Source organism: Tubulanus polymorphus, unplaced genomic scaffold (assembly GCF_964204645.1).
Source record: "Tubulanus polymorphus unplaced genomic scaffold, tnTubPoly1.2 scaffold_46, whole genome shotgun sequence".
Taxonomy (NCBI): domain Eukaryota; kingdom Metazoa; phylum Nemertea; class Palaeonemertea; order Tubulaniformes; family Tubulanidae; genus Tubulanus; species Tubulanus polymorphus.
The window spans coordinates 19,544-31,941 of NW_027437452.1; the positions used below are offsets into that span (position 1 = coordinate 19,544).

At 43.8% G+C, this 12,398-nt stretch overlaps 1 protein-coding gene across 1 annotated transcript; it reads left to right on the forward strand.

Annotated features, from left to right (window-relative positions):
- Positions 1-8,232: 8,232 nt before the first annotated feature.
- On the forward strand, positions 8,233-10,365 carry LOC141914572 (uncharacterized). Its single transcript, XM_074805806.1, has one exon. It carries the CDS (start codon positions 8,233-8,235, stop codon positions 10,363-10,365), a length of 2,133 nt encoding a protein of 710 aa, XP_074661907.1.
- Positions 10,366-12,398: the final 2,033 nt, after the last annotated feature.

Below are 12,398 nucleotides of genomic sequence, written 5' to 3' on the forward strand. Positions count from 1 at the left end.
GTCGAAATGTATCGAAATGTGCTTTTCCGTTCGATTTGAGCGCTTTTGCGTATCGACATTTTCATTTTTTCGATACGGGGAAAACTTGATGAGAAAACGTCTTTTCTCGCGCTGAACGACGTTTTCGGGTCGAAATGTGCTTTTCCCGTCGATTTGAGCGCTTTTGCGTATCGACATTTTCATTTTTTCGATACTGGGAAAACTTGATGAGAAAACGTCTTTTCTCGCGCATAATGACGTTTCTGGGTCGAAATGTGCTTTTCTCGTCGATTTGAGCGCTTTTGCGTATCGACATTTTCATTTTTTCGATACTGGGAAAACTTGATGAGAAAACGTCTTTTCTCGCGCTGAACGACGTTTTTGGGTTGAAATGTGCTTTTCCCGTCGATGTGAGCGCTTTTGCGCATCGACATTTTCATTTTTTCGACACGTGGAAAACTCGATGAGAAAACGTCTTTTCTCGCGCTGAACGACGTTTTTGGGTCGAAATGTGTCGAAATGTGCTTTTCCCGTCGATTTGAGCGCTTTTGCGCATCGACAATTTCATTTTTTCGATACGGGGAAAACTTGATAAGAAAACGTCTTTTCTAGCGCTGAACGACGTTTTCGGGTCGAAATGTATCGAAATGTGCTTTTCCCGTCGATTTGAGCGCTTTTGCGCATCGACAATTTCATTTTTACGATACGGAGAAAACTTGATGAGAAAACGTCTTTTCTTGCGCTGAACGACGTTTTTGGGTCGAAATGTGCTTCTCCCGTCGATTTGAGCGCTTTTGCTTATCGATATTTTCATTTTTTCGATATGGGGAAGATCTGATGAAAAAACGTCTTTTCTCGCGCTTTACGACGTTTTCGGGTCGAAATGTGCTTTTCCCGTCGATTTGAGCATTTTTGGGCATCGACATTTTCATTTCTTCGATACGGGGAAAACTTGATAAGAAAACGTCTTTTTTTGCGCTGAAAGATGTTTTCTGGTCGAAATGTACTTTTCCCGTCAATTTGTGCGCTTTTGCGCATCGACATTTTCATTTTTTCGATACGGGGAAAACTTGATGAGAAAACGTCTTCTCTAGGGCTGAACGACGTTTCCGGGTCGAAATGTATCGAAATGTGCTTTTCTCGACGATTTGAGCGCTTTTGCGTATCGACATTTTCATTTTTTCGATACCGGGAAAACTTGATGAGAAAACGTCTTTTCTCGCGCTGAACGACGTTTTCGGGTCGAAATGTGTCGAAAGGTGCTTTTCCCGTCGATTTGAGCGCTTTTGCGTATCGGCATTTTCATTTTTTCGATACGGGGAAAACTTGATGAGAAAACGTCTTTTCTCGCGCTGAACGACGTTTTCGGGTCGAAATGTATCGAAATGTGCTTTTCCGTTCGATTTGAGCGCTTTTGCGTATCGACATTTTCATTTTTTCGATACGGGGAAAACTTGATGAGAAAACGTCTTTTCTCGCGCTGAACGACGTTTTTGGGTCGAAATGTGCTTTTCCCGTCGATTTGAGCGCTTTTGCGTATCGACATTTTCCTTTTTTTCGATACTGGGAAAACTTGATGAGAAAACGTCTTTTCTCGCGCATAATGACGTTTCTGGGTCGAAATGTGCTTTTCTCGTCGATTTGAGCGCTTTTGCGTATCGACATTTTCATTTTTTCGATACTGGGAAAACTTGATGAGAAAACGTCTTTTCTCGCGCTGAACGACGTTTTTGGGTCGAAATGTGCTTTTCCCGTCGATGTGAGCGCTTTTGTGCATCGACATTTTCATTTTTTCGACACGTGGAAAACTCGATGAGAAAACGTCTTTTCTCGCGCTGAACGACGTTTTTGGGTCGAAATGTGTCGAAATGTGCTTTTCCCGTCGATTTGAGCGCTTTTGCGCATCGACAATTTCATTTTTTCGATACGGGGAAAACTTGATAAGAAAACGTCTTTTCTAGCGCTGAACGACGTTTTCGGGTCGAAATGTATCGAAATGTGCTTTTCCCGTCGATTTGAGTGCTTTTGCGCATCGACAATTTCATTTTTTCGATACGGGGAAAACTTGATGAGAAAACGTCTTTTCTCGCGCTGAACGACGTTTCTGGGTCGAAATGTGCTTTTCCCGTCGATTTGAGCGCTTTTGCGCATCGATATTTTCATTTTTTCGATATGGGGAAGATCTGATGAGAAAACCTCTTTTCTCGCGCTTAACGACGTTTTCGGGTCGAAATGTGCTTTACCCGTCGATTTGAGCGCTTTTGCGTATCGGCATTTTCATTTTTTCGATACGGAGAAAACTTGATGAAAAAACGTCTTTTCTCGCGCTGAACGACGTTTTTGGGTCGAAATGTGTCGAAATGTGCTTTTTCCGTCGATTTGACCGCTTGGTGAAAACTTGATAAGAAAACGTCTTTTCTAGCGCTGAACGACGTTTTCGGGTCGAAATGTATCGAAATGTGCTTTTCCCGTCGATTTGAGCGCTTTTGCCTATCGACATTTTCATTTTTTCGATACTGGGAAAACTTGATGTGAAAACGTCTTTTCTCGCGCTGAACGACGTTTTTGGGTCGAAATGTGCTTTTCCCGTCGATGTGAGCGCTTTTGCGCATCGACAATTTCATTTTTTCGACACGTGGAAAACTCGATGAGAAAACGTCTTTTCTCACGCTGAACGACGTTTTTGGGTCGAAATGTGTCGAAATGTGCTTTTCCCGTCGATTTGAGCGCTTCTGCGCATCGACAATTTCATTTTTTCGATACGGGGAAAACTTGATAAGAAAACGTCTTTCCTCGCGCTGAACGACGTTTTCGGGTCGAAATGTATCGAAATGTGCTTTTCCCGTCGATTTGAGCGCTTTTGCGTATCGACCTTTTCATTTTTTTGATACTGGGAAAACTTGATAAGAAAACGTCTTTTCTTGCGCTGAACGACGTTTTCGGGTCGAAATGTATCGAAATGTGCTTTTCCCGTCGATTTGAGCGCTTTTGCGCATCGACAATTTCATTTTTTCGATACGGGGAAAACTTGATGAGAAAACGTCTTTTCTCGCGCTGAACGACGTTTCTGGGTCGAAATGTGCTTTTCCCGTCGATTTGAGCGCTTTTGCGCATCGATATTTTCATTTTTTCGATATGGGGAAGATCTGATGAGAAAACGTCTTTTCTCGCGCTTAACGACGTTTTCGGGTCGAAATGTGCTTTTCCCGTCGATTTGAGCGTTTTTGCGTATCGGCATTTTCATTTTTTCGATACGGGGAAAACTTGATGAGAAAACGTCTTTTCTCGCGCTGAACGACGTTTTCGGGTCGAAATGTATCGAAATGTGCTTTTCCCGTCGATTTGAGCGCTTTTGCGTATCGACATTTTCATTTTTTCGATATGGGGAAGATCTGATGAGAAAACGTCTCTTCTCGCGCTTAACGACGTTTTCGGGTCGAAATGTGCTTTTCCCGTCGATTTGAGCGTTTTTGCGTATCGGCATTTTCATTTTTTCGATACGGGGAAAACTTGATGAGAAAACGTCTTTTCTCGCGCTGAACGACGTTTTTAAGTCGAAATGTGTCGAAATGTGCTTTTTCCGTCGATTTGAGCGCTTTTGCGCATCGACAATTTCATTTTTTCGATACGGAGAAAACTTGATGAGAAAACGTCTTTTCTCGCGCTGAACGACGTTTTCGGGTCGAAATGTATCGAAATGTGCTTTTCCCGTCGATTTGAGCGCTTTTGTGTATCGACTTTTTCATTTTTTCGATACGGGGAAAACTTGATGAGAAAACGTCTTTCCTAGCGCTGAACGACGTTTTCGGGTCGAAATGTATCGAAATGCGCTTTCCCGTCGATTTGAGCGCTTTTGCGTATCGACATTTTCATTTTTTGATACTGGGAAAACTTGATGACAAAACGTCTTTTCTCGCGCTGAACGACGTTTTTGGGTCGAAATGTGCTTTTCCCGTCGATGTGAGCGCTTTTGCGCATCGACATTTTCATTTTTTCGATACGGGGAAAACTTGATAAGAAAACGTCTTTTTTAGCGCTGAACGACGTTTTCGGGTCGAAATGTATCGAAATGTGCTTTTCCGTCGATTTGAGCGCTTTTGCGTATCGACATTTTCATTTTTTCGATACTGGGAAAACTTGATGAGAAAACGTCTTTTCACGCGCATAACGACGTTTCTGGGTCGAAATGTGCTTTTCTCGTCGATTTGAGCGCTTTTGCGCATCGACAATTTCATTTTTTCGATACGGGGAAAACTTGATAAGAAAACGTCTTTTCTAGCGCTGAACGACGTTTTCGGGTCGAAATGTATCGAAATGTGCTTTTCCTGTCGATTTGAGCGCTTTTGCGTATCGACATTTTCATTTTTTCGATACTGGGAAAACTTGATGAGAAAACGTCTTTTCTCGCGCTGAACGACGTTTTTGGGTCGAAATGTGCTTTTCCCGTCGATGTGAGCACTTTTGCGCATCGACATTTTCATTTTTTCGATACGTGGAAAACTCGATGAGAAAACGGCTTTTCTCGCGCTGAACGACGTTTTTGGGTCGAAATGTGTCGAAATGTGCTTTTCCCGTCGATTTGAGCGCTTTTGCGCATCGACAATTTCATTTTTTCGATACGGGGAAAACTTGATGAGAAAACGTCTTTCCTCGCGCTGAACGACGTTTTCGGGTCGAAATGTATCGAAATGTGCTTTTCCCGTCGATTTGAGCGCTTTTGCGTATCGACGTTTTCATTTTTTTGATACTGGGAAAACTTGATGAGAAAACGTCTTTTCTCGCGCTGAACGACGTTTTTGGGTCGAAATGTGCTTTTCCCGTCGATGTGAGCGCTTTTGCGCATCGACATTTTCATTTTTTCGATACGGTGGAAAACTTGATAAGAAAACGTCTTTTCTAGCGCTGAACGACGTTTTCGGGTCGAAATGTATCGAAATGTGCTTTTCCCGTCGATTTGAGCGCTTTTGCGCATCGACAATTTCATTTTTTCGATACGGGGAAAACTTGATGAGAAAACGTCTTTTCTCGCGCTGAACGACGTTTCTGGGTCGAAATGTGCTTTTCCCGTCGATTTGAGCGCTTTTGCGCATCGATATTTTCATTTTTTCGATATGGGGAAGATCTGATGAGAAAACGTCTTTTCTCGCGCTTAACGACGTTTTCGGGTCGAAATGTGCTTTTCCCGTCGATTTGAGCGTTTTTGCGTATCGGCATTTTCATTTTTTCGATACGGGGAAAACTTGATGAGAAAACGTCTTTTCTCGCGCTGAACGACGTTTTTGGGTCGAAATGTGTCGAAATGTGCTTTTTCCGTCGATTTGAGCGCTTTTGCGCATCAACAATTTCATTTTTTCGATACGGAGAAAACTTGATGAGAAAACGTCTTTTCTCGCTCTGAACGACGTTTTCGGTTCGAAATGTGCTTTTCCCGTCGATTTGAGCGCTTTTGCGTATCGACATTTTCATTTTTTCGATACGGGGAAAACTTGATGAGAAAACGTCTTTCCTCGCGCTGAACGACGTTTTCGGGTCGAAATGTATCGAAATGTGCTTTTCCCGTCGATTTGAGCGCTTTTGCGCATCGACAATTTCATTTTTTCGATACGGGGAAAACTTGATGAGAAAACGTCTTTTCTCGCGCTGAACGACGTTTCTGGGTCGAAATGTGCTTTTCCCGTCGATTTGAGCGCTTTTGCGCATCGATATTTTCATTTTTTCGATATGGGGAAGATCTGATGAGAAAACGTCTTTTCTCGCGCTTAACGACGTTTTCGGGTCGAAATGTGCTTTTCCCGTCGATTTGAGCGTTTTTGCGTATCGGCATTTTCATTTTTTCGATACGGGGAAAACTTGATGAGAAAACGTCTTTTCTCGCGCTGAACGACGTTTTTGGGTCGAAATGTGTCGAAATGTGCTTTTTCCGTCGATTTGAGCGCTTTTGCGCATCGACAATTTCATTTTTTCGATACGGAGAAAACTTGATGAGAAAACGTCTTTTCTCGCTCTGAACGACGTTTTCGGTTCGAAATGTGCTTTTCCCGTCGATTTGAGCGCTTTTGCGTATCGACATTTTCATTTTTTCGATACGGGATAAACTTGATGAGAAAACGTCTTTCCTCGCGCTGAACGACGTTTTCGGGTCGAAATGTATCGAAATGTGCTTTTCCCGTCGATTTTAGCGCTTTTGCGTATCGACATTTTCATTTTTTTGATACTGGGAAAACTTGATGAGAAAACGTCTTTTCTCGCGCTGAACGACGTTTTTGGGTCGAAATGTGCTTTTCCCGTCGATGTGAGCACTTTTGCGCATCGACATTTTCATTTTTTCGATACGGGGAAAACTTGATAAGAAAACGTCTTTTCTAGCGCTGAACGACGTTTTCGGGTCGAAATGTATCGAAATGTGCTTTTCCCGTCGATTTGAGCGCTTTTGCGTATCGACATTTTCATTTTTTCGATACTGGGAAAACTTGATGAGAAAACGTCTTTTCACGCGCATAACGACGTTTCTGGGTCGAAATGTGCTTTTCTCGTCGATTTGAGCGCTTTTGCGTATCGACATTTTCATTTTTTCGATACTGGGAAAACTTGATAAGAAAACGTCTTTTCTAGCGCTGAACGACGTTTTCGGGTCGAAATGTATCGAAATGTGCTTTTCCCGTCGATTTGAGCGCTTTTGCGTATCGATATTTTCATTTTTTCGATATGGGGAAGATCTGATGAAAAAACGTCTTTTCTCGCGCTTTACGACGTTTTCGGGTCGAAATGTGCTTTTCCCGTCGATTGGAGCGCTTTTGCGTGTCGACATTTTCATTTTTTCGATACGGAGAAGATCTGATGAGAAAACGTCTTTTCTCACGCTGAACGACGTTTTCGGTTCGAAATGTATCGAAATGTGCTTTTCCCGTCGATTTGAGCGCTTTTGCGTATCGACATTTTCATTTGTTCGATATGGGGAAGATCTGATGAAAAAACGTCTTTTCACGCGCTTTACGACGTTTTCGGGTCGAAATGTGTCGAAAGGTGCTTTTCCCGTCGATTTGAGCGCCTTTGCGCATCGACAATTTCATTTTTTCGATACGGGGAAAACTTGATGAGAAAACGTCTTTTCTAGCGCTGAACGACGTTTACGGGTCGAAATGTGCTTTTCCCGTCGATTTGAGCGCTTTTGCGCTTCGACATTTTCATTTTTTCGATACGTGGAAAACTTGATGAGAAAACCTCTTTTCTCGCGCTGAACGACGTTTTTGGGTCGAAATGTGTCGAAATGTGCTTTTCCCGTCGATTTAAGCGCTTTTGCGCATCGACAATTTCATTTTTTCGATACGGGGAAAACTTGATGAGAAAACGTCTTTTCTCGCGCTGAACGACGTTTCTGGGTCGAAATGTGCTTTTCCCGTCGATTTGAGCCCTTTTGCGTATCGACATTTTCATTTTTTCGATACGGGGAAAACTTGATGAGAAAACGTCTTTCCTCGTGCTGAACGACGTTTACGGGTCGAAATGTGCTTTTCTCGTCGATTTGAGCGCTTTTGCGCTTCGACATTTCCATTTTTTCGATACGTGGAAAACTTGATGAGAAAACGTCTTTTCTCGCGCTGAACGACGTTTTCGGGTCGAAATGTATCGAAATGTGCTTTTCCGTTCGATTTGAGCGCTTTTGCGTATCGACATTTTCATTTTTTCGATACGGGGAAAACTTGATGAGAAAACGTCTTTTCTCGCGCTGAACGACGTTTTCTGTTCGAAATGTGCTTTTCCGTCGATTTGAGCGCTTTTGCGTATCGACATTTTCATTTTTTCGATACTGGGAAAACTTGATGAGAAAACGTCTTTTCACGCGCATAACGACGTTTCTGGGTCGAAATGTGCTTTTCTCGTCGATTTGAGCGCTTTTGCGCATCGACAATTTCATTTTTTCGATACGGGGAAAACTTGATAAGAAAACGTCTTTTCTAGCGCTGAACGACGTTTTCGGGTCGAAATGTCGAGAACAGGATGTTTATGAAAATATGTCAGTAACCATATAGTGTTCACTCCCCCTTAGCCTATGTAGCGAATCATCATATATATTAGCATGCGCATGTGCAGTCGGGACAGATGGTTAGCCTGTGTGTGACCGAAATAAACGAGTATCTTATGATCTGTAGACTGAACCCGTCGTGTTTTTAGTCTTTCTCTTCTTTTATATCCGAACCTGGTCTTCTTTGTGACTCGCAACGCCACATTGGTGCCGTGACCAGGATCAGCCGAATGGAGGATACTCAACTGAACCGGTCGACAATCACACGAACTGCAATCAGGCAGAAAGTTGATGATCTCGTCGTGAAATCGTCAACAATCGTCGAAGATTTTCGAACGACCGAAGACGATGTAGATTTACTAAATATCTACATCGAGCAGATCACAGAAAAGTTAAGTCGACTAGAGAAGCTAGACTCGACGATCGAGGACCTAACTCCTTTAACGCATCTTTCGGACACAATTCAAGAAGCAGATGACTTCAGATCTAGCGTCATCGAAAAACGCGGCCGAATAATCCGATTTGTAGAAAAGGCGACGCACACAACGCAACCTCATAATTCTTCGATGAACAATTCCGGTGCTTCTGCGACGCCATTTCGCCCGAACAAGGTAAATCTACCTAAACTTACGCTCGCAAAATTCGACGGCGATTTACTCAAATGGCAGGAATTCATAGACGGATTCAATTCAGCGGTCAACGACGACCCGAATCTCGACGACGTCGTTAAGTTCCAATACTTACGCGCACAACTTAACGGCGAAGCTTACAGAGCGATCGAGGGTCTGGCCCTCACCGCGTCGAATTATGCGAACGCGCTTCAAGTACTGATAAAAAGGTATGGGCAACCGCAAATCATTATCAGTGCATATATGCGAGCGTTATGGGAACTTTCGCGACCGACAGAAGACATGCAGAGTCTGATGGAATTTTCGGACAAACTGGAAACATATATCCGAGGACTAAGTGCGCTCGGAAAAAACGAAGATAGCTACGGAGATTTGTTGACTCCGATTATCTTAGATAAACTGCCTGGGATGATACGACGACAGATAACGAGGGATAATAACGGCGCGAATTGGAATCTCCAGTCGTTGCGAGATGCCCTTTCGAGAGAGATAACAGCGTTCCAGGCAGGAGTTTCAGTGTACCCAGAAACTGCTCACCTGGGTACCACGTCAGCGTTCCACGTGGGCAATGCGATCAAGAGAAAACCATTAAAATGTACATTTTGTAAAGGGACACATTTCGCGTCAGATTGTGTTCTTGTAACCGAACCAGAGAAACGCCTGGATATCGTTAAACGAGATAAACTTTGTTTTAATTGCATGGGCACTCATCGTTCTCGGGACTGTAAATCCAAGAACACATGTAAAAAGTGCAGAGGGAAACATCACACGTTACTATGTGGTTCCTCCCTTACAGAAACGCGCGAGATTTCTACGAAAGATCGACCACAAAACGGAAGCAGAAGCGATTCTCACGATATAAAAACTGTTCATCAAACGTATGCCGGCGCCCAACAACCACGACCAGATGGGCCCATACTTCTTAAAACAGCTGTGGCGGAGATTTTTTCGCCATCAACTTCCGCTAATAACCGCTCGAATGGTCGTAAGATAAACATTTTACTGGACGAAGGCAGCCATAGATCGTTTATCACGACGCGAATTTCTGTCAGCTTAAATCTCCCACATCTGGGCCAAGAGGAAATCAATCTAGCGACGTTCGGAGAACAACTGGCCGGTCGGCGATTACTTCACAGAACGAACTTTAACATCGCGTCATCAGAGGGTTCACCGATACTAATTGAAGCCCTCGTGATACCGACCATCTCCACGCCAATCAGCAATCTTGTAAACAATAAAGTTTTGGATCTTCCGCATCTGCGAAACCTAACTCTAGCGGAACAGCCATCATCAATAACCGGCGACTTTGATATCGATGTATTAATTGGCGCCGATTACTACTGGTCTATAGTCGGCGATAATACCGTGAAGGGCTACGGCCCGACTGCCGTTTCATCACGTATAGGGTATCTCTTATCAGGGCCCATACCGAGCCACACCTTACTCACCGGAGTAAGGAATTCAACCGTTCTCAACGTATCTTGTGTGAGAAATATGGATCTCAATTCGCACCGCGGAGAGGAAGTCTCATTACAATCGTTTTGGGACTTAGAAACGATCGGCATCAAAGATGACGCTTCTTTGATAAAAAACCGTGGACTTGCTTATTCGGACTATATTAAAACCCATCTAACTGTTGATAGCGATGGACGCTATACTGCGAAACTACCTTGGAAAGAAAGCACACGAAATAATGAATTCTGCAGGCTTGGCCCTCAGAGCGTGGGCAACTAATTGCCAGAGACTGCGTAATTTGGCGAGCTCGGATGGAGTAGCCGAGTCGAAACCCATCGCGAACGTCCTCGGGATCCGATGGGACACTCATAACGACACCCTTAGCATCTAATTTGTGGTGGTTTGGCCCCGAATGGCTGAAACATGGCGACTGGCCCGTGGATAAATTATACGCTGACACTAGTACAGTTAATATCCTCCACATCAACGATCCTCAACCCGGGCAGGTTGAAGACGCGGAGGACGAACGGATTGGTTTGGTAGAAATAATCGACATTGAACGATTCATAGAGTTGGGATCATTATTACGTGTCACCGCTTACGTTTTCTTGTTTGTCGCGAAACTTCAACGCCAGACAGATCGGTCCGCCGCGGATATGACGCCGAATGACATAGCCCGAGCTAGAACGGCGTGGATTAAAGCTGTGCAAAATGCTAATTATTCGAATGAAATTTTCGTGCTGCAGGGTAATCATGCAAAATCGCGAGCGCCCCTGACAAAACAGCTAAGGTTGTTTATTGGCGATGATAGCTTGTTGAGAGTTGGAGGGAGACTCCATAACGCCCCGATTGATTATGGCGCGAAATTCCCAATATTACTACCCCCGAAAGGGTGAGTTAACTGTGATTGATGCTCACGCGAGAGCACTTCATTTGGGTACAGAATCAACGATTAACCGTATTCGACAAACGTATTGGATTCAAAGTATCAGGAAAGTCGTTAAATCTCTGTTGCGAAAATGTTACAATTGCAAAATCATTAGTGGTCAGCCATACCCACTACCGGACCCTGCACCGTTGCAGAAGAGCAGGCTGACAGATGCCCCTCCCTTTACCGTAACGGGAGTGGATTTCACCGGACATTTGTTCGTGAGAGATAACAACAGAGAAGCGAAAGCGTATATAGTCTTGTTTACATGTGCGAACACACGTGCCGTTCATCTCGAGGTTGTTTCTGATATGTCGTGTGCCACATTTCTTCTCGCCTTCCGACGTTTCGCCGCACGTCGATCCTTACCTCAAAAGTTGATAAGTGATAACGGATCGGCATTCGTGGCCGCGGCGGGAGAATTAAAGAAGCTTCTCGATATTCATTCGGTTCGAAAATACATGCTCGAGAAAAATGTTGAATGGGTATTTATACCAAAGGCCGCCCCATGGCATGGTGGCTTTTGGGAACGTTTAGTTGGACTTACGAAACAAGTTCTGAAACGTGTTTTAGTCCGCGCATACATATCGATGTCTGAACTTATTACGCTCGTCGCGGAAATCGAAATGGCGATCAACAACCGCCCGCTTACGTATTTGTCCGATGACGTAACTGACCCAGAACCGCTAACACCATCGCACCACCTTCACGGACGAGTTATGTCGAATCGGAGTATGGTGTTTCGATAAACACACAAAACCTCCAGAAACGCGCACAAAGAGTGATGGAACTCTTCGAACATTTTCGGTCTCGTTGGACCAACGAATACGTTATTGCGCTACGTGAACGACATCTGTCCATGCGAAATAATGGCAGAACAAGCGAGATTCGATCAGGAGACGTTGTACTCGTACACGACGACCAAAAACGTAGAATTAACTGGAAGCTTGCGATCGTAACGAAACTGAACTACGGGAACGACGGCGCAGTTCGTTCAGCAGAAATTAGAATGGGCACTACAAATACTAGCCGACCTATAAATAAACTGTTCCCGCTTGAAATTAACACCGATATGGACTTTAAAGAGCCTGGCCCCGTTATAGCCTCCGATCCGCGACCCGTGCGAAACGCAGCGCGAAAGGCTCGTGCAAAAATCGTCGAATGTTTGAAATAGTTGCATAATAGTTACTATCAATGCCTGAATTTACTATTTAATCGTATTTTGAATTAACGTTTAGTTGTTTATTGATTTCCATAAGCTTTATTTACTTAATCCATTGTAATGATTAGTCATATATCTCTCCGTTCTTACTCTTTATTTGTTTACCTTTGTCGCCCCGGAGAAATGTCGAGAACAGGATGTTTATGTAAATATGTCAGTAAC

Bases quoted from the DNA above. Each gene is read 5' to 3' on its own strand.
- LOC141914572 (XM_074805806.1), top strand. From the start codon at position 8,233: ATGGAGGATACTCAACTGAACCGGTCGACAATCACACGAACTGCAATC.